Raw genomic sequence first — 22,659 nt, 5'->3', positions numbered from 1 at the left:
GGAACGACGTAAGTTGAAATATTGAATGTGCCATTAAGAATGAATGGGGAAACATTTGTCGTAAATTTGCGAATTTTGCGAAAACGGAACATTTTCTGAACGAGAAAAATGGAAGCGCTCATCACGTGAATATTTCGAATACATAGAAAAGTGGAATGGAGTGAATCAGTTGAATTATATGGAAGAAGAACAAGGACAAAAAAGTGAGGAGAATAAAAAAGTAGAATAACATAAGTGTAAAGGCCTTTGCCTTCACACTAATAATGTGAGTACAGTAGGTTAACAGTAGAATAAAGAACTCACTGTCTAGCTCCCGTGACGTTCTTTTTTTTGTTTACCGTAAGTCATGGCATGGATGCACCCTATAATGCGGTGCGCCCTATGTGTGGATTAAATACAAAATAGACTCCGCAATTGAGTCTGCACCTTTTCACCCAAAGCGCCTGATGGTGCAGAAAATACAGTACTTTGTCACCATTCATCACAATTTCATTTCATCCACTGAACACATGACTTGCTGATGAAGCAATTTTGCCTATCTAGTTATCTAGTTCTGATTTCAACCAGCAATTTACATCATGCACCTCAATAATTACACATTCTATATGTTTCTTTTGCTATCACAAAAATAACAAGTGTGGCATTCTAAGTTGTATACAGCAACAACATGGTGGTTCATGGTTTTTTTTTGCCCAATAATCGGGATTCTTCAAAGTTCATGATCAGAATTCTTGAGAGTTCATAAGAGTTTTTATAATACACGTTTCTGAAATTGCAATGGAGTCTTTTTGTCTCGGGCTGCTTGGAATGTTAGCCATAATATAAGCAAATGCATTCATAATAACTCAGGGTACATTTCATCATGTTGACATGTCAACACTGGTATTGTTTTGACGATGAACTCTTCGCTTTTTTTTAAGGCCTTCAGATGCAGATATTATTTCAGTGGGGAGATCTCCACACAGGGAGGCAACATGTTTATATTGTACATACGAAGAGGCGCTTATGGTAGGTGTATACGCACCTGATTTGTGTACGGGCAGTGTTGGATTGATTCCCACTCAGTGATGGTGTGCATGTGGGTGTGGATGGTAGTTTTTTGCAATTTGTGCAACTGGCTGGTGACCAGTTTAGGGTGTAGTCTTTTGCCTAATGTCAGCTCGAGCACCCCCCCCCCCTCCGCAACAAGGGTTGTCTCTTTCACCACCTCCGGCCCTCCCTGTGTAGAGTTTGCATGTTCTCCCCGGGCCAGCGTGGGTTTTCTCCGGGCACTCCAGTTTCCTCCAACATCCCAAAAAACATGCTTGGTAGGCTGATTGAGCACTCCAAATTGTCCCTAGGTGTGAGTGCGAGTGCTAATGGTTGGTTGTCTCTGTGTGCCCTGCGATTGGCTGGCAACGGGTTCAGGGTGTCCCCCGCCTACTTCCCGTTGACGGCTGGGATAGGCTCAAGCACACCCGCGACCCCCGTGGGGACTAAGCGGTTCAGAAAATGGATGGATGGATGGATGGATGGATGGATGGATGAATGGATGGATGGATGGATGGATGGATGGATGGATGGATGGATGGATGGATGGATGGATGGATGGAGATCAGGCATCCCCCAAATCCGGCCCATGGGTCAAAACAGGCCTGTGCCTAAATTTAGACAGGCCCGAAGCATTGTGTCATAAAATCAATAATATGTGGCCCGCTCGCATGTCGCGGGGACCTGCGCGCCCCGGAGCGAGCCACAAAAGTGAAACGTGTACGAATGGGAATGCGCACGTGAGTGACCGCTCATGATCGAGGCACACAGGTGTCTGTTTGCAAGATAATCAATGATACAGACACTTCCTCATTCAAATCTTTGCACCCCAAGAACTTAAGCGGCGCTAAGATCAGATCAGATCTGACGCTGCACAGGGAAAAGGAACATAATCCACAGACTACTGGTGAGAGCTCCGTCTACTTGCTACTAACTCTACAAACCCCTTTACCATGGTCTGCAATCTATCTCGGGCCATGGTAAAGGGGTTGATCAGAAACCAGCTAATGGGGACAAGGACTGGGCGGATGAACACAATCTGTTCTTCAACAGATTTGTTTCTGCCACCTTCAACACTCCCCCCCGCCAGCTCACCAACCCCCTCTTCACCCCATCACCCCAGTCTTCCAACACCCTCCTCTCCTTTACAGATCTTCAGGTGAGGAGTCACCTCAGAAAGATCAAGGCATGGAAGGCCCCGGGCCTGGACGGCATCTGTTCGAGGCTGCTCAGGGACTGTGCGGACCAGCTGAGTGGCGTGGTCATGTACCTGTTCAACCTGAGCCTGAACCCGAACAAAGTTCCAGCCTTGTGGAAGACCTCCTGCGTGGTCCCCGTACCGGAGGTGCCGCACCCCAAGGAGACTACCCACTTCAGGCCTTTTTCCTTGACTTCCCACCTGATGAAGACTATGGGATCATCCTGGGTCACCTGCGTTCACTGGTGGGAGCGCAGCTGGACCCCCTGCAGTTTGTATTACCGGCCTGGTGTTGGGGTGGACAATGCAGTGATTTATTTACTGCACAGAACACACCTTCGCCTGGAGACCATCGGGAGCACTGGGAGGATCATCTTTGATTTCTCCAGTGCTTTTAACACCATCCAGCTGTCACTGTTCAGGGTGAAGATGGAGAAGGTGGGTGCGGACCAGCGCCTGGCTGCATGGACAACAGACTTCCTCACTGACAGGCCGCAATATGTGAGGTTACATCACTGTGAGTCTGACGTGGTGCACTGCAGCACAGGTGTCCCCCAGGGTGCGGTGCACTCTCCTTTCCTGTTCACCCTGTACACTTCGGACTTTACCCACGACACCGCACACTGCCACATCCAGAAGTTCTCCGACGACACGGCCATTGTTGGATATGTTTCGGAGGGGAACGATCTGGAATACAGGACGGCCATCAAGGACTTTGTCAGCTGGTGTGAGCTCAACCAGCTCCGGCTGAACACCGACAAGACGAAGGAGATGATTGTGAGCTTTGGGAGGACAGCACCCCACTTAACTCCGGTGAACATCCAGGGATCGGACATTGAGGTAGTGGAGAACTACAAATTCCCTGGTGTTCGCCTGAACAACAAACTGGACTGGACTGATCACACCCACGCCCTGTACAAGAAGGGCCAGAGTCGCCTCCACCTGCTGAGGAGACTGAGGTCCTTCGGTGTGTGCAGGGCTCTCCTCAGGACCTTCTATGACTCTGTGGTGGCCTCTGCCATCCTCTGCACTGTGGTCTGCTGGGGTGGGGGCAGTACGGACTTGGACAGGGGGAGACTGAATAAGATGGTCAGGAGAGCGAGCTCTGTCCTGGGTTGTCCCCTGGACTTTATTGAGGTTGTGGGTGAGAGGAGGACATTGATTAAGCTGAAATCCATCATGGACAACACCTCTCACCCCCTCCATGACACTGTGCGGTCCCTGAGCAGCTCCTTTAGCAGCAGACTATTACACCCATGGTGTAGGAAGGAACGGTTCCGCAGGTCCTTCATTCCCTCTCCTGTCAGACTTTACAACATGCGTGGCACCTGATATAAATTGTGTTTCGTCTCTCCTAGCGGCACTTGTCTTTGTCCTTGTCTGTTATTTATCCTTTGTGAAATTTTGGCACTTGTTTTCTTGCACTCGTATGCGCTGCTGTGACAAGTAAATTTCCCCGCTGTGGGATGAATAAAGTTCTCTCATCATCATCACCATCATCAAACACTATTGCGTGTCTGCGCCGCCAACTCACAGTGATCTCAAACAACAAAATTACTGTGGAATATTATTTTGTGATTATGAAGTATTTAGTTGTGTATGAAGGTAAAATAAAAAAAAAGAACAGAGAATGATTTAATTTGAATAAAAAGTCTGGCATGATACAACCTGGCCTGTTTACTGCCGTCGAAACACCAATATTATCCTTCTCGTTAATACAACAATAACAATAATAAAACAAACTCAATACATGTAATAAAAAACATTCAACTGTCATAAAATCATTCATTTGTATTTAATTTGTTATTATTTTAATCTTTAACTAGCCTGGTAGTGCAATAGACAGTAGATTCTCATTTGCAGTATCAACCTATCTGCAGACAGCAAAGGATATCGTTACATATTTACAAGATCATTTACAATGGTAATGGGTCGAGGAATGTCAGTTCGTATTAGCCGACTAAAACATACATACATACTATACATTTTCATTTAAACAAATCTGGCCCTCTTTGCAAAACGTTTGGACACCCTTGATGTAGATGTTTGTTATTCTGACACCTCGATAATGTTGCACAGTAGTGGTACGGTTGAGGTTTGACTCTGGGGACATCACAGTACAAGACTAAGATTTCAGAAACATGAAACAAAATATTTCTTTGTTTAGACATTGCTGTCATTTTCGTTCAATTATTTTAGGTGCTGTTGATCGGCTCTGGCTACACTACAAGGCTAGTGATATCAGAAACTTGAACATGGCACTTGATGGAATGATTATCATTTGTTGGGTCTAAATACGATTAGACATTAAATCACTCGCTGGAATGAAGAGGAGAAGACAACCAGAACAGGTTTACTCGCGAGGAGAACGATAGAGAAAGCAATCTCAGTTACAACCTCCATCAGTTCTGAGTCCTTACTCCACGTGCCCCTCTTTTTAATGTTATGGTTGCCCTGGTTACAGAGGCGTTGCTACACTAAAGGGAGGGGGGATTGTGTCTGTAGCAACGCTGATTAGCAAAAGAATGTAGTGTGATGTGAATTAGCACTTCGTTGTTGGCTCTTGAACCCCCGCAGAGACCGTCCTCAGCCGTCTTCCCTCACAGTTGGCTGACTCCTTCTCGACTGTGGTCAAATACCCTGAAGCACGTTGATTGCCGCTTTGCTGTGGAACAAATGCAACTAGACCTTTGCTAACTTTGTCTACTTGGTAATTAACACATAATAATAATAATAAGTAACTTGTCCTAAACACTTCAACACACATTAAGCAAACGTGAGGTAACCGGTATGCAGTTCCTTAAACAAACATTGAGTAAATATGGGATAACTTTTATGCAACTACTTCTAACTGTATGTAACCTTGAACAAAGAAAAACAGGTCTGATAAACTACAATCTATGAACCAAACCTACATCTAAATTAAAAGGAATGAAGTTCCTGTGAATCAAACAAAGAACATGTCACCTATGCAAATAAGCCCTGCTCATTGTTAGTGAAGGCCTCTTACGGGAACGAAAACACACAGACAACATAAGGACAGGAAGGATACAAATGGCTGACAGGGATCAAAAGACATCCCTATCACTAAAAAGAAAGAACCTAGATAAAAGGAAAGATAAACTCGTAAAGTCGAGGCCTCCAGGTCTGGCAGGCCAAAGCTTCACTTAAAATTATTCCAACATTTCCCCCTGTTTATCACATATTTGCTCAATTTTTACATCACCAAAAACACCCACTTCACTCGATTTTCAGTTGTCGGATCACAGGTATGAGCACAAATATGTTTACACCCAAGGGTCAATTGTTGCATCATCATCATTTGGAAACACACAGATCTGGGGAAAAGTCTGTAAACTCAAGTGCATAAATTTCATCTTCATCGTTATCATCAACATGTTGGCGTTCAGACATTAGGCATACCCGGGCCATCTTGTCTTCCATGGGCGATATTGCTGTAGTGATGAGACGATTAAACAGAGCACGCAGACATGGAATACAACAACATCCACACAAGGTGAGTATAGCAGTAAATACTGCAACTGATATTATAATTGAGGACACAAGTGCTTTATACTTCCCAAAGGCATGCATCCAGTTGTCCCACATTGATGTGTCCACACCAGAGTACTCTTTCATCCTCGTGTTGAGGGATCGCAGGCCTGCAATGGCCTTTGTCAGGCTCCCATCAGGGGCGGTGTTGTTGGGGATAAAGGTACAGCACTGTTCTCCGAACATTGCACAGACCCCTCCTTTCTCAGACAACAACATATCAAGAGCAATGCGATTCTGGAAGGCCATTAGGGAAGTCGTTGCTAGCTGTTCATGCACTGCCTCAAGCCCCGCTTGTGTCCATTTGCCCAATTTTTGCACGTTGTAATGGATGTAATTTATCCTGTCTACGTTTTTGTTTATCGAACACCACCAACAAATGGAAGACTCCCATCTTGCTGCAATTTGGTCAATTAATTCTTATTAATCAGGAACTCCTCTGGGGACTCTAATTGCATCAATTAAAGTCAGATCATCGTCGCCTCTCAAATTTAAAGACATTTTGGTTTTTTCCAGCTTTTCCCCAGATCTTGGCGTGTCGATACATATACAATTTTGCTTGACTACATTCTCTAGAAGCAATGGTTTCTTTTCTTTTCCTCAACGGATATTATATAGAACGCTCTGTTGTACATTTCACAATCAGTAGACGTGACAGATTTCACACAATCTTTGGTCAATGGTAATGGTACAACATAAAGAATCGGTCGCAAACCCATACACATGACATTCATTTTTTTTCTTTTTTTTTTTTTCTCTCTGGTTTGCAACTTGTTTTTCCATTAGCAATCAATCGTTTCTTTTACCAGTTACTCTTATAGGTAGTTACCTGAAACCAATTATCAAACATTCATTCTAGAGATATTAATTTCATTCTTTAACGTCTACAGCTGTTGTTGCCAAAGTATTATTTTGTTACATAACATTTTTGCCACTGTTAAGGCATTCAGTGTTTACTTTGAAGCCAATTCAATCCATTTTGAGAATGCATCTATTATGACCAGGCATTATAACCCTGTGGATTGAGTTTAGCACATGGTAAACAAGCTCTACAATTTTTTTTTATAAATGTTTTGTATATGAATCAAATCCATATGTTGTATAAAGCTGACTGAACTGCCCTTTCATCCCCCCTGTTGAGCCATGTGTCAAGTCAACATCACTTGACAACTTCATGGCTTAATATTGCTGCCCATATGTATCGGTTCATTTGTACGAGCACATAATATTGCTGCCCATTTGCATCGGAAGTTTTTCTTTCTCAAAGTGACAACCCAATCCACCAATCGGAAAAAAATCAACAAAATAACTGCCAGTGAATTAATATAATAGTTAATTGTTGTTGTTTCTTAACTTTAACTAGCTCAATCGCTCTCTTATTCTCAAATTTTAAATTTAGCTTTAAAATGTCGTTATTACATAATTTTTCTTCATCCAATTCCAGAAAGCAAGTTCTTTCCATCTCTCAAATTTTGTTTCATCAAGGCTAGGCATTAATGCAGTGTGGACCAGTTTCTGCCCATAAACAAATTGCTTGCTTTTCTTTACTTCCTATTTTTTCAAAATTGATTTTGTTTTGCGGTGCAAATCAGATAGACTACAGTCTAATAAATTATTTTGTGCACCTACGTATATTAGCCAATTTCATCCTTTTAACACATAACACTGACAGCACACAAACAACACAAAAACAGCAGAGACACAAATCACAAACAATACCAACAAACAACGCTGCGCAAACGTCATCCTCTATTTTGACGTTTTGGTTATACCTTTTTTTTTTTTCCATCAGTGCCTTTTATCCTTCATGCTAATGTTGTCACATCTTCCTTAAGCATCACCTTGCTTCAAACATTCTCTGAGAAACTCACACTTTCCCTGCCTCGCCCACAGCCATAGCACCCCCCGTGCGAGGGGGAGACGCGGCATCAATGTTGATTGGTCACAGGCTGGCCATTTCCTGCAACAATCATGATGCCGGCCCACCGCCCACACGAGCATAGCACAGGCGTACGCGCACAGCCCCGACCCGCGACTACGCGCTTGTCAGTCTCACCCTCTCAAAGGGCAGGCCAACTTTGCTGTTGCCCCCTTTCATCATGTTCACATACAACATCTTTCACTGTCTTCTACACAACATTTGCTGTCTCTTATTTTCATCCTATCAAGCCACCGTTCTAGTCACTTTCTGCCACACACGTCTTATTTTCTCTACTGCCACACACTGCTCATCTTAGGTTCTCCAACCAACTTAAGCACACCATCATCCACTTCTCAATTACCCTATTATTGCTCAACAGCCTCCTGAACATTCTCCATTACTGATTTCTTCCATAGGACACACATCTCACTCACACACACACACATATACACAACATTCATGAGGATCCTCTGCGCACACGCGCACACACACACATCAGCACAAGAGGATGATGCACAACATATAAAACCACACAGAGCGTACTAAGAACACCTTTTTGCTCATCTTATTTGTCAGATTTATTCTCTATTTTAGTTTCAGGAGCTATTTGTAATTCTGTTCCATTTATTTTGCAAATTTTAACTTCAGTGTTTCTTTATCTTTATCCTGTTAACACAAATATCTCCTGTATATTTAAGCTAATTTCTCTTTAATTTTGGCTGCCGGGTCCCCACTTTATTACATGAGAATCTGATTTATTTTGATCTTGTACTAGTCATTATTGTTTTGTTTATATGGACAATTGTGTGCCATGTGGCCCTTTTCTCCACAATTCCAACATTCACGTTCACTATAAGGTACAAATCCTCTCCCGTGGCCCTTGGAGCCTCCTTTATTAGTGGCTCCTCGCCCCCTCTGACTTTTCCACCCTCTGCCTGTATCTTGGTAGAAAGTGTCACTGTCCTCATCTACCCAAAAAATGTCTTTTGTCGCTTTCACTTGTTTCTGTTTTTCTTTGACTACTTTTTCTGCATGGAGGGCGTGATTTATGTATTCCTCCAAAGTTCCGGTGTTCATGCCTATATAATGTTTGATCACCCAGCCTTGTATTGCTGGCCTGGACCCTGCGTGGATGGCATTTTTTAATTGCTGTTGATAAGCACCTTGAGGCGCAATATCTTCCACCAGCCCACTGTGTGTTTTAAACACTTTTGTCATGCGCACTCGATACTCGTCAAAGGCTTCATTATCATTTTGTTTTGTTTTCCCTATCTCTGTATAATTTGCTCTCATTCTATATCTGTTGCGTACCCGGTTAATCAGCCCTTCCATTTGATTAATTAATTCTGGGCTATCATAGGGTAAGGGTTGACCCCGAGCATTTATGAGTGCCCACTCTCCTCTGACCAAATGCCACTCTGGGCCCAAAGCAGTCATCCAGACTTGTTGGACTTCAGTCCCATTCAAACTATAAGATCTCCTCAAGTCTTCCATTCCTGTACAGAACTGTTCCACATCCTCCCTATAAGAAACTACCCCTTCTAATGCTTTCCTTACATCATCCATTGTCCATGTTCTGTAAACCATTACCACCCTGGGGTGTACTTGTTCATTTCTTGGGTCATAATTTGGGTTGGCCACTTGTATCATTGGATACAGTGGCATATCTGGAGTTAATTCGGAATTTTCAACAGTTGCCTCTTCAGCAACTGGGGCTGAAGACCCAGGTTTGGTTCTAGGGATCAATGGATAGTTTGCTCCCATTTCCTTTGACCAATCCATTTCTATTGGGTTTTTCTGTCTGGTGGCTCTGTCTTTTAACCCATAAGGGGGGGGTGACCCCTCTTGTGCACCAGTGTCGGGTATTTGTGGATACAACTTCTCTATGACCTTATGTTTTGAAGTTGTAGCATGTGCTTTCCCTACGCGCTTCTCTACTTCCTCTACACCTCCCCCTTCTTCTCTAGCTCTCTGTAAATTTTGATTATCTCTTGCCTGCCTACTATTAGGCCCGGTCTCATCATCTTCCTTCCTACAATACAGTGCCTTTTCCACTTTCTCTTTTTCTCCCCTCTCTCTCTCTCCTGCTACTTTGAGCCAAAACACCACATCCTCATCTCCTTCTTTTTTCATTTTTCTAGGGTCTCTCTTTGTTTTCTCTTTTATGGCGCCTCTAAGTTCTATCAATTTGGTTGTTTTTAGTTGTCCCTCAAATTTATATTTCTTAACCCATTTATCGAGGTTTTTAAGTCGGTCGGGATCCTGCCTTTCAATTATTTTCCAATCTTTACATTTAAGATTATCTCGGATATTATTTTTACTCTTCCCGTTCCCCATTTTAATCAATTTGGTCCCAACTGTAAAACCATAGGGGTTTCTAAAGCCGGGTGTTTCCAGTGGGATAACGAAAAGATCCTGTGGTGATTCTCACTTCTACCAGCGTTCTGGTGGAGAATCCTTGCCTATTGCGTCCACAGAACCACGTTATGTGTTCCCCACTGCTTTAATATGGAATACTGTATCTAGTGATACGTATTCCCATTCACACTCTCAATCACTCAGTATTACGGATGTTATAGACGGAAATTTCATTTTCAGCTTTTCTGCGGCTCCGCAACCTACTACTTGGACATCCACTGTCCTACACGGAATTTCAGTTATGCAGGGTCTGTGGACTTCCGTTGTCCTACTTACACACCTAGGGTTTTACAGGGCATGACGAGCCCTCGGCCGCACCACACTTTTAAACAAAACAAACTCACCCCCTGGTTCTCTTCACCTCTGCACCTCGGACTGCCTTCAACCCTTAGATCCCAGCTGACGAGCAGACAGCCAGCCCTTGAAAAGGATGTAGGACCCCACCTAGGGAGGTCCTGCCGCGCGCGGTCTTTCTGGATCTCTGCTGCCGTCCGCTGGAATCCTCAGGTGTGTTGGCATCCGGCTCGAAGGACCAATTAAATGTTGGGTCTAAATACGATTAGACATTAAATCACTCGCTGGAATGAAGAGGAGAAGACAACCAGAACAGGTTTACTCGCGAGGAGAACGATAGAGAAAGCAATCTCAGTTACAACCTCCATCAGTTCTGAGTCCTTACTCCACGTGCCCCTCTTTTTAATGTTATGGTTGCCCTGGTTACAGAGGCGTTGCTACACTAAAGGGAGGGGGGATTGTGTCTGTAGCAACGCTGATTAGCAAAAGAATGTAGTGTGGTGTGAATTAGCACTTCGTTGTTGGCTCTTGAACCCCCGCAGAGACCGTCCTCAGCCGTCTTCCCTCACAGTTGGCTGACTCCTTCTCGACTGTGGTCAAATACCCTGAAGCACGTTGATTGCCGCTTTGCTGTGGAACAAATGCAACTAGACCTTTGCTAACTTTGTCTACTTGGTAATTAACACATAATAATAATAATAAGTAACTTGTCCTAAACACTTCAACACACATTAAGCAAACGTGAGGTAACCGGTATGCAGTTCCTTAAACAAACATTGAGTAAATATGGGATAACTTTTATGCAACTACTTCTAACTGTATGTAACCTTGAACAAAGAAAAACAGGTCTGATAAACTACAATCTATGAACCAAACCTACATCTAAATTAAAAGGAATGAAGTTCCTGTGAATCAAACAAAGAACATGTCACCTATGCAAATAAGCCCTGCTCATTGTTAGTGAAGGCCTCTTACGGGAACGAAAACACACAGACAACATAAGGACAGGAAGGATACAAATGGCTGACAGGGATCAAAAGACATCCCTATCACTAAAAAGAAAGAACCTAGATAAAAGGAAAGATAAACTCGTAAAGTCGAGGCCTCCAGGTCTGGCAGGCCAAAGCTTCACTTAAAATTATTCCAACACATTTCATTTTATTTCTTTTTGTGTTTTTAATACAATATTGTTTTAACACAGGATACACACATTTGCACATCAGCTGAACTGCTCTGCTGGTAGGTCAAACAAATCTGCAGCACAATTCCTACATGAACACCACTGGAACGGTTGTCTGTCATGTTTGTGTCTGAATTTTGCTGCAGATGTGTGTTGTGAAGATTTTGACCTACTGTATTGAAAAAATATCAAATTCTGGGACAGTTTCAAGAAATCTAATGTCAGCAAAATACAAGTAAAAAAATAGAACAGCTTGAATAAAAAAAACTATTTTCTGAATTTAAAATGACTATACTTAAAATTGTAACCCCTCCAAAAAATACTCACATTTCAGTTTCTATTTTGCTACAGGGTGGGCCAAATGTTTCCCTACCTATTGTTTTTTTTATCTATTTTTTTGTTTTGTTTCAGATACCAAAAATGTACTATGTCATTAAAAAATACTATGTTGGAAACATATGGTCCAATCTCTATCCTACATTTCCTTTTTCCTTTACTCGCTTGCATGCGAATTTGCACATTTGCTGATATTTAAAAAAAGGAGCGGGGCACATTGAAGCACATCAGCGTTTTTCTGAAGGATTTTGAACCTTTGTAACAAAGAAAATCATTACCACGTAATGAAATTAAGCTGCATCCCGCAAGCCTGAATCATTGCTGCATTTTTAGATACCGTACTGGAAACTTTTACAAGGGTTATGCAGCACTTATGTATGTTTTTCAAACTGAAATTCTGCGAGTAGAATAGTATTTTCTATGGGTATCCTGAATGTTATGTTTATGATATTGATTTTCACAGGGTTCACCAGTCTGCTTGCCAATGGTGTTTATACAGCTGGTTATCCGCCTCATGATGTGAGTATCAACATCAATGCTCAAATAAGGCTTGAGAACATTTAAAGTACAATAATGAAGGCTCCATGAGCTGCATAATTTTGCAACTATTTTATGTGATATTTGCAGCCTCAAACAAAAAACTGCTAAATTCTGTGTTGGTGTGCTTAAGATATTGAATTTACCAGTGTTTAAATGTTACAGGGGGAGATAGGAGTCAATGCCAAACCCAGCGACAGAAAGGTAACCAAAACTGACTCATGTAAATAATTTTAATCAGTTTAATTACTTGATACATGTTAGTTCAAATAAATATTAAAAACAGACAATGTAAGGAATATTTGCAAATTTGAGCTTGTTTCACCAGTCAATCTTTTCCGTAGATGTGCATACATACAAAGGACCTTGCTTTAGTAGACTGACACCCGTGCGCTCGGTGTGACTTAATTTTCGTGCCAGTGCAAGTTTGGTCTAATGTGTTACCGGGGTTCTGGGTATAATCTACACCAGTGGTCCCCAACCTTTTTTGCTTCGGAAGTCGGCGAAATTTTGGTTGTCGAACCTCGCGAGATGAGCCGAGAGGACCCGCATGCCAACTGACTCCGTTCGTTATTACATTCTCGTTACTCTGAGGATTGCATCAACTCTAATCATGCCTCCAAAGGAAGCAAGTGGGAGCAGTAAAGCTGATCATGGATCAGTGCCCAAGTGGTAGAGTGTCCGTCCTGAGACTGGAAGGTTGTGGGTTCAAACCCTGGCCGGCTCATACCAAAGACTATAAAAATGGGACCCATTGCCTCCCTGCTTGGCACTCAGCATTAAGGGTTGGAATTGGGGGATTAGATCACCAAATGATTCCCCAGCGCGGCACCGCTGCTGCTCACTGCTCCCCTCTCCCCCAGGGGATGGATCAAAATCACACGGGGATGGGTTAAATGCAGAGGACACATTCCACCACACCCAGATGTGTAAGTGACGATCATTGGGACTTTAACTTTGACTTTTTAACAAAGAGGAAAGCAGTGCACAAAACGGTTGAATTTAAAAAAGAAATAATCGCAAAATATGACTCCGGTGTGTGTGTCAGAGTTGGCGCGGGAGTTTTGCATGGCAAAATCGACAATAAGCTCGATCCTGAAAAACAAAGACTTTGATACAATACGTGTACTGTATGTTGTCTTTCATTAGAATTTCTGCATTGTTTTTAATGTTTTTGTTTTTTTAAGTTAAGAAAACGTTTTTGCTGTTTACTTTCACATGATCTTTGAAATGTTGTCTTTCATTGGTAAAAATAAATGTTTTGATGTGTTTTTTTCCCCTCACAATTTAAAAAGATATCTTTTAGTATTAGAATAAAACACACAAGCGAGTTGCTACAGATACGGCAATACATTCCCCAGTCTGGCCTACTCTATAAATTCAGTTTATTATTTATATTATTCATTTATACATTACCTACTCACTTATTTATGCAGTTTAGGGTGTAAAAAAATGAAAAAATGCTTTAAAAAAGTGTTTTTTTTTGCTTAGAACGGATTAAAAAATGTTCATTATTTGTAATGGGAAAACACGGAATTCGAACATTTCACTTCTCGAACAGCCTTCTGGAACGGATTATGGTCGAAAACCGAGGCTCCACTGTAATACATTTATATAAATAAATAATACATTTAAAATAATTATATAAATACAATGAAATAAAATGATGACTGGCATAAATCAAGTTCAAACGACTTAAAAATAAACCTCATCATTACGTTGTATTAGTGGGAGCACTGAGCTTGTTTCTCAGAAAAGAACCGGATGATTTGATAATATTATTGGCTTATATTATAGTTATATAAAATATAGTTTATCTATCGTTATATGAGCCTGTGGAATATTTTAAAGTGCAAGCGCCCTCAGCCGCGCGCACCCATTGTTGACAAAGAACGATCGATGGATTTAATGAATTGGAGTGACACCGATGGTTTTATAAACATGTTATTCATGTAATAGTTGTCCTTAATCACTCTATATCAGGGGTCACCAACCTTTCTTAAACCGAGAGCTACTTCCTGGGTACTGATTAAGGCAAAGGGCTACCAGTTTGACACACGTCTGAAATAGCCATTTTGCTCAATTTGGCTTTCACTATGTGTTATTATTCTCATTTCCAGTTCACATGTAAGTGTGATTTTAACAAGAATAGCAAAAATACAGTCAAACCTTGGTTTTTGACCACAATCCGTTCCAGAAGGCGGTTCAAGAAGCGAATCGGTCAAATTCCGAATCTATTTTTCCCCATTACAAATAATGGAAAACATTTTGATCCGTTTCAAGACAAAAAAAAAAACCCGCCTTTTTTAAGCATTTTTTTTATTTGCGCATATTTGTCCGATCGCGCAACTGTAGCGCACCGTCGAACGCGCAACCGAAGCGCATCGCCCACCGCGCAACTGCACCGCGCTGGTTGCATTATTGTGACAGAGCCGTCGCTGAAATTTAGAAAATATTTTTAAAGTCCTGATGTACTTTCCAAAATTCAAGTGGACTTAAGTGCGCAGGGAGATTAATTTTGTCCGATGGTGCAATTGAAGCGCACCGCCGAATGCGCAACAGTAGCGCGTCGCAAACTGCGCAACTGCACCGCGCTGGTCGCATTATTGTGACAGAGCCGTCGCTGAAATTTAGAAAATATTTTTAAAGTCCTGATGTACTTTCCAAAATTTAAGTGGACCTAAGTGCGCAGGGAGCTTAATTTGGTCCGATTGCGTAACCGCAGCGCGCCGGGCGCTCAGTGTCGCATTTCTTTAAGAGCGTCTTTGTGTTTTAGGATGGCTTTACTGCTCCCACTTGCTTTCTTTGGAGGCATGATTAGGGGTTAATACAATCCTCAAAGTAACGAAAATACAATAACATCGGAGTTGGTCGGCATCCGCACCGCGCGGTCGGGTTTTCTCGGGTCCTCCCGGCTCATCTCGCGAGGTTCGACCTCCGAATTTTGTTGGACAACCGAAGCAAAAAAAATCTCGAATTTTTTTGTTGAAATTCCGATTTGTTCGAGAACCAGGACGTTCGTAAACCGAGGTTTGACTGTAAAATAAATAGATGCAGCTCACTGACAAGTGCCGCTATTTGAGCTAATTTTAGAACAATCCTGTAGGCGACTCATGCGGTCCTCACGGGCGACCTGGTGCCCGCGGGCACCGTGTTGGTGACCCCTGCTCTATATGTTACGTCAGGCCCGTTCTCAGCTCTTTGTTTGTGTTTGTCACGTTAGCATACCTATCGTTTAGCCTGTTGTTGCTATTTAATGAATTGGAGTGACACCGATGGTTTTATAAACATGTTATTCATGTAATAGTTGTCCTTAATCACTCTTACGTTAGGCCCGTTCTCAGCTCTTTGTTTGTGTTTGTCACGTTAGCATATCTATCGTTTAGCCTGTTGTTGCTATCGTTTAGCCTGTTGTTGCTCGTTTTGTCGAATAAATTGCCCTCCAAAATGCGACTTATACTCCGGAGCGACTTATATATGTTTTTTTCTCTTTTTGGGGCATTTTATGGCTGGTGCGACTTATACTCAGGAGCGACTTATAGTCCGGAAAATACGGTAGACAATATGCCAACCATGCATGTTTTTGGAATGTGGGAGGAAACAGGAGTACCTGTAGAAAACCAACTTAGGCACAGGGTTAATATAGAATATGCAAAAGGTGCTTATGAGTGTCAATGGTTGGTTGTCTATGGGTACCCTGCGATTGGCTGACGATCGTTTCAGGGTGTACCCGGCATACAACTCAAAGACTGCTGGGACATCTTAGTCCTGTTAAAATATAATAATCAATTTTGAGTTGTGCCTGCATTTGTAATGTGTTATGAAATTCAGTAACTCTAAAAATATCAAGAAAACATAAGATATATCTCATTATATTACTTTGTTACTGCTTAGGTGTAATATATTACTGTGCTGCGTTACTTTTGTACGGCATTACCCCAAACACTGGTCTGCACCGGGTAAACGTGGGAAACACTGCAGCAGATAAATTTGTCATAGATCGATCGACGGATTTAGGATATTACGACCAATCACAAAATTTGCATATAATGCAAAATATCAACGAATCTGATCAAGCCGAACAGATGAAGACTGTTTCATCTCTACATTTGTCACGTGCCGTGCCAATGGACGCTCAGCCTGCAACTTCCCTCAGCCACACCCCTTTCATCACCGTAATGTCTTGTCACCTGCTCCCTCATGTATTTAAACCCTCCCGTGTGTTTCTCCCTGTCGGTGTCTACTGTTGCTTTCCGTCCGTGTCCGCGCCTAGTGTTCCTGTCCTGCTCGTCCATTTTCCCTGGTTGTGTGTGGAGGCTCACAGTCAGAATCTGTTCCATGTCCAAGTGGACTTCTGTTTCCTGTCTGCTGTCCGTGGGTCCGCCTGTGTCTTTGTTCGCCCCCTTCCTTCCCTTCAAAAAACCATGGTCCATATAGTCAGGTGCGGCTTATTGTCCAGAAATTACCATATTTCTCAACAGTCAGTAGGTTTAAAAGACTGAATTTAATTACCATTGGTCAGCAGGTATTGTAAAATTGCTTAAGTGACTGTATCAATTGTCAAGTTAATTTAGTGCATAACTATGTTTATTTTCCAAATAGTTGGAATGCTCACTGACTGTTTCTCTTCCCAGACACTTTATGAGGAATGGGCCAGCTATAGTGTCTTCTACAAGTACCAGCCCATTGGACTAATTAGGTGAGATTCATTTTGCGGTTAAAATAAGGTAGAAATCATCTGGTAAACAGTTTGCACCTGAAATCTTTACAGGCACATCAGATCAAAGATGCCAGTGTGCATTTGCTTTCTCATTTATGTATTCTCGTGGTTATTTTTTTTCCCAGTGCTAAACACGACTCAAGTAACATTACAAACCATTGTTCTTTGTTTTCAAAACTGCAAAAGATGATAATGACATCTTAATATTTTCCGAAAACCAAAATGAAAACAAACAAACAAAAATGACTCATTTTCCAATTTGTTGCACAAATAGAAAATTAAGGAAACATACATTTTACAATGGTCAGTGGAATTCAACCCTTTGTGTTTCGTGTCTCTCCTTTGAAAACAGAAACAAGTCTGTCTGAAAATCAATATTAGTTTGTAACTTAAATCAGAGTTTACTATTGCAGTGTCAACGTTTGTACAGTAGAACAGAAGGAGTGTCGAGAAGCGAAGCTGTCAAGTGCCGTAGCAATTTCTCTAATCTTGTCTAAACTAGTACATAAAACCACGAAAAAAACTGAAAATACAGTACAGCAAAAACTTGGTGCACAGCCTTACGCGGTCCATGTGCGGCGCTTGACACATCCGACATTTAAAAGTCAAATTCACCTAAATCTCGATTTTACTCGATTTGATCTTACCTGACTTTCTGTCTAAGGCTCTTTGGTCATGGACCTCAATTTTGTTTTGTCATAAATACATTTTCAAGTAGTATTTTAAATGCACGACATAAGGACCGTACAAAGCTAAATGAGTAGCGTGTTAATCTTAGCACTAATGATTTGATACCTGTGACCAATTTAAAGGCGTTACATAATAAGAAGTCATTGTTTGATCTTTATGACTGCTTTAATACAGTGTTACGGACAGCTAGGATTGCTTTTGATTCGGAAAGGAGGAAGCTCACGGAAGCACCCATCCACGGAGTCACTCAGAAGTGAAAGAGCATGGCCGGACACAGTAGTAGAATAAGTGGCTGCTTTTTTCTCTCTTCCATCCAATTCACATAGCATCAAAATGATGCCTGATAATGTCATCTGCGTATTGCTTCTTTTTTAATACAATGTCAAAAGACATCGATGTGTGTGCAGCAAACATTATCAGTTCAGCTGCTCAACAACATGTCTGACATAAATTAACGCAACATAGGACCTCTTCGGCTGCCTAAAAAAAAGGCTTTCCAAAAAAACCAAGATTTATACACCACGCTTTTGGGATTAAGGCGATTCCCAAATTCTGGACGCCAAAGCGTGTAAAATCGCGATTTAGGTGTAACGAACTCAAAATGAATTAAACATACCACAATAACACTATTTAAACACGAAACGCGTTTACCCAGCCAAATTCCCGGAAATAATGTCCTGAAAGTGAATCAATGTGAACTAAAGGATGGCCATTTTTTACAAACACAGTAGCTCTCTTTTTACACGGTTGTTATTGTGTCAACTCTTCAGCGCGAACCCCTGTGGTCTTGTGAGTGCATTTTTCAGCCCACAGTTGAGCGTGACAATGATTTAGAACCTGCTAAACAACAACTCCAACTAACGTCAGATTCCAAAGCTTTGTTCGAGATCAGAGGCAAAGATTTCCCGAGATTTCATGTTGAATTTGTTGAGTACCAAGGCGGTTGAGATCCGGGGTTCTACTGTATTATAATACAAACCATTAGTAAATTATTAATTTGTCATTTGTTTATTATTATTTTACTTAATATTATTTTTTTGCCCACAGGAAATATTTTGGTGAGAAGGTTGGACTGTACTTTGCCTGGCTCGGAGTCTACACACAGATGTTAATCCCTGCTGCCATTGTTGGAGTAATTGTATTCCTCTATGGCTGTGCCACTATTGATGATAATATACCAAGGTAAAGTGGAGATTCGATTTGTAACAATTTTTATACACAACTAAAATTTTAACCTTACACGGCCCTGATAAAACAGTGTATGATACATTTACTGAACTTGAAAACAACAACAAATTATCCTCCAATTCTTCCTCCTTCCAACTCTGCTGCGTTGTAATTTTAGAAATTGCATTAATTTGAAAAAGTTATTCATTTATTTAACAATTATTTTTCTTTTCTTTGTTTAAGACAATTAAAAAATTCAAACAATTTTGCATTTATCTGACTAGTCATGGCGTGCTCTGCCGCCTTCCGTAGAGGTTGTCAGCTCAGCACTGTGATGTGTCTTCTTTCTATCAGCTGATTACTTTATGTACTCAACAAAGGTTGGGGTACAAAAAACGTTTTTTGATAAAAAGCACCCAAATAGCCTTACCTTTTGAGAAAAACAATGAGAAACACGTGAAAAAGGTGCCTATGCTTTGAGCAGCTGCATGTCCAGATAATTTAGATTTTTCCTGCTCTCTTCTATTTTCTTCCCTTTTCCTTCTCCTCTGTGAATTCTTGGCTCATTCAGTCAATGACTCATACACAATTAGTAATTGACACTTATGTGCTGGTTCTATCAAGTGAATGTGAAAATGGCTCCGAATACACATCTTTACTTTTAACAGTTGGCTATTAAGTCTCAGTTTTGCTGTTCAGTATTTACTATTGAAGCTCAAAACATTGAATTTGACACTAAAATAGCAATAAGAAACCGCTTATTTTGAAGCCTTTCACACATTTTTTAATCCTACCTCTGGCTCTCTGAGTCTGAGTCACCCATGTGGATGCTGTAGGTTTGTGCAGCTATGTCTCATTGAGCCACATCCAACAGTGTATGACGCACATCTGTGTAACACTCTTACCCAGAGCCCTGAACAAAAAATGTACTGCCTTCTCCCAACCCTGGAACCTTACCTCAACCTTACCTCAACCGTATTTTTTGGACTAAAAGTTGCTCCGGAATATACGTCGCATAAGCCATAAAATGCACAATAAAGTGAAAAAAAAACATTTATAAGTTGCTCCGGAGTATAAGTCGCATTTTGGGGGAAATGTATTCGACAAAACACCAAGAACAGACATGAACGAGCAACAACAGGCTAAATGATAGGTATGCTAACGTGACATAAACACAAACGAAGAGCTGAGAACGGCCCTGACGTAACATTCAGAGTTATTCAACTAACTATTATTTATCAAACCATCTGTGTCAATCCAATTCATTAAATCCATCGATCGTCCTTTATGGAAACGATGCCGCGTATGCGCCGCGCCGCTGACGTTGAAATATTCCACGGACCCATATAACGATAAATAAAGTATATATCAAATAACTATCATATAAACAACAATATTATCAAACCATCTGTGTCACTCCAAATCATTAAATCCATCGAAGTTGTTGAACTGGAGAAAGTCCTGGAGGGCCTGAAATGTGGAAAGGCAGCAGGATATAACAACATCTCTCCAGAGTTCATGAAACACCTTGGCCCCCGAGCCCAAACCTGGCTGACACGATTCTTCACTAGGATTGTAAAAACAAACTCGATCCCGAAGAAATGGCGGACAGCAAAAGTTATTGCATACCAAAACCTGGCAAAGACCACAAACCGCCCAATCTCCCTACTCAGCGTTCCTTTCAAAATCTTGGAAACGTATTTCGCCAGGAGTAGAGGAACTTCTTTGTGTGGATCAGGCAGGTTTCCGCAAGGACCGCAGCACAGGAGAACAAGTACCGGCCCTATCCACCTTCACTGAAAATGGTTTCGAGAGCAGACTGAAGACAGGGACTGTGTTCCTCGATCTCACAGCCACCCATGATACTGTCTGGCACAAAAGCCTCCTACTCAAACTCACAAAAGCGCTCCCTGCCTGGGCAACGGCAATAATACAAACAGAAGGTTCAGAGTTCACCTCGGTCAGAACACGAGTGCATGGAGAAGGCAGGCAAACGGTCTACCACAAGGCTCAGTCCTAGCTCCAACATTGTTCAACCTCTACATAAATGACCTACCCGCCTCCAAATCCCGGAAATTCATCTATGCAGATGACATCTGTCTGGCATTTCAAGCACCAGACTTTGACCAACTGGAACGGGTGCTCATAGAAGATCTTGTCAAACTGGACCAGTTCTGTAAAACCTGCCGCCTAAAGCCAAGCCCAGCAAAAACTGTATCCAGCGTATTCCATCTCCATAACGCAAAAGCTGCCAGAGAACCAAACATCTACCTGGGTGGACTCAAGCTGAAGCACGCCTCCAACCCAACCTACCTGTTAGAGATTTGCTCACTCTAACTTATTTTGCAAGAACCACATGGGAGACAAGCAAGTCCTTTTAGACACCTGCAGGTGGAGAGTTCACTCGTTCAAGGAATGAAGTCTGAAAGTCTCCTTCCTGCAAGGACATATTTATTAGGAGGAACAGAGTGGGGGTGAGAGTGGACAGGTTTGGTGAACCCCCGGCCTCTGGTAAGATCAGAGCAGGGGGTGTTTTACGATGTTGTGGGAAACAGAACAACTTTGATTGCTTCCTCTGCAGCTGGTCACTCAAGCAGAGGAAGCAACCACTTTATTTTACTGCGTTGGGAGAGCAAGACAAGATTGGTTAATCATTATAGTCTACATTCCAACATAATCCTACGATAAAGATAACCTGGAAAACCCTAACACTACCTTGGAGTGACCATTGACTGGACCCTATCTTTTAAGCAACACCTAAAGGGGACGGCAGCCAAAGTTAAATCAAGGAACAACCTGCTCTGCAAACTGACTTGTGTGAAATGGGGGGCAGTAGCGTCCACACTGCGCACCTCGGCACTGGCCCTTGCATACTCTGCAGCTGAATATTGTGCCCCTGTCTGGTCAAGGTCCCCCCACACTCACTATGTGGACACCCAGCTCAACACAACCATGAGGACCATAACCGGGACTGTCCGCTCAACAGCACTCCCCTGCCTTCCTGTCCTATCAAACACCCCCCCCCCCCCCCAACCCCACATATCCGGCGAGAAGCAGCCACTCATAAGATGCTTCAAAAGATCAAAGACTCTCCCCATCTACCGATCTATACAGACATCTACAACCCACCCACTGCTCGACTCCTGTCCAGACGACCAATCTGGAAGAACACCCTTCAAACCGACTTCACCAACCAGTTGGCTTGGAAAATGGAATGGGAGTCCAAGAAGGTCCCAAACAAACACTTGGTGCCAGACCCCAACCATCAGGTTCCTGGCACCAACCTCTCAAGAAGACAGTGGTCCACATTCAATCGTTTCAAGACTGGACATGGGCCCTGCTTGGCCAGCCTTCACAAATAGGGCAGTAGCCTCACCCCACTGTGTGCTTGTGGAGAGGAGCAAATCATGGAACACATCATGGAAGTTTGTCTTCTCCACAGACTTAAAAGAGGGTTAGCCACCCTCCATACAGCAGACCAGGAGGCAACTGCTTGGCTTAGGAACTTTGCATTCGCTAAATAAATAAATAAATAAACTAATTAAATCCATCGATCAATTTCCTCGTCATTTGTCAATATACTAGATCGTTATTCCACAGATCTAGTATATAACAAT

At 42.1% G+C, this 22,659-nt stretch overlaps 1 protein-coding gene across 12 annotated transcripts in view; it reads left to right on the top strand.

The window, feature by feature from the left end:
- Positions 1-22,659, top strand: part of ano1a (anoctamin 1, calcium activated chloride channel a) — a 195,724-nt gene that overhangs the window by 63,564 nt on the left and 109,501 nt on the right. For all 12 annotated transcript variants that reach the window (XM_088370469.1, XM_088370471.1, XM_088370474.1 and 9 more), the window contains 4 exons: positions 12,392-12,447; positions 12,631-12,669; positions 17,100-17,164; positions 18,923-19,057. In XM_088370469.1, coding sequence (XP_088226595.1) covers positions 12,392-12,447; positions 12,631-12,669; positions 17,100-17,164; positions 18,923-19,057 — 295 coding nt within the window. The remainder of the gene's footprint in view (positions 1-12,391; positions 12,448-12,630; positions 12,670-17,099; positions 17,165-18,922; positions 19,058-22,659) is intronic.

Source organism: Syngnathus floridae, chromosome 3 (assembly GCF_059516105.1).
Source record: "Syngnathus floridae isolate MCC-2025c chromosome 3, RoL_Sflo_1.0, whole genome shotgun sequence".
NCBI classification, from domain to species: Eukaryota; Metazoa; Chordata; class Actinopteri; order Syngnathiformes; family Syngnathidae; genus Syngnathus; species Syngnathus floridae.
The sequence above is the reverse complement of the archived record's forward strand: the minus strand, read 5'-3'. Positions and strand labels throughout refer to the sequence as shown.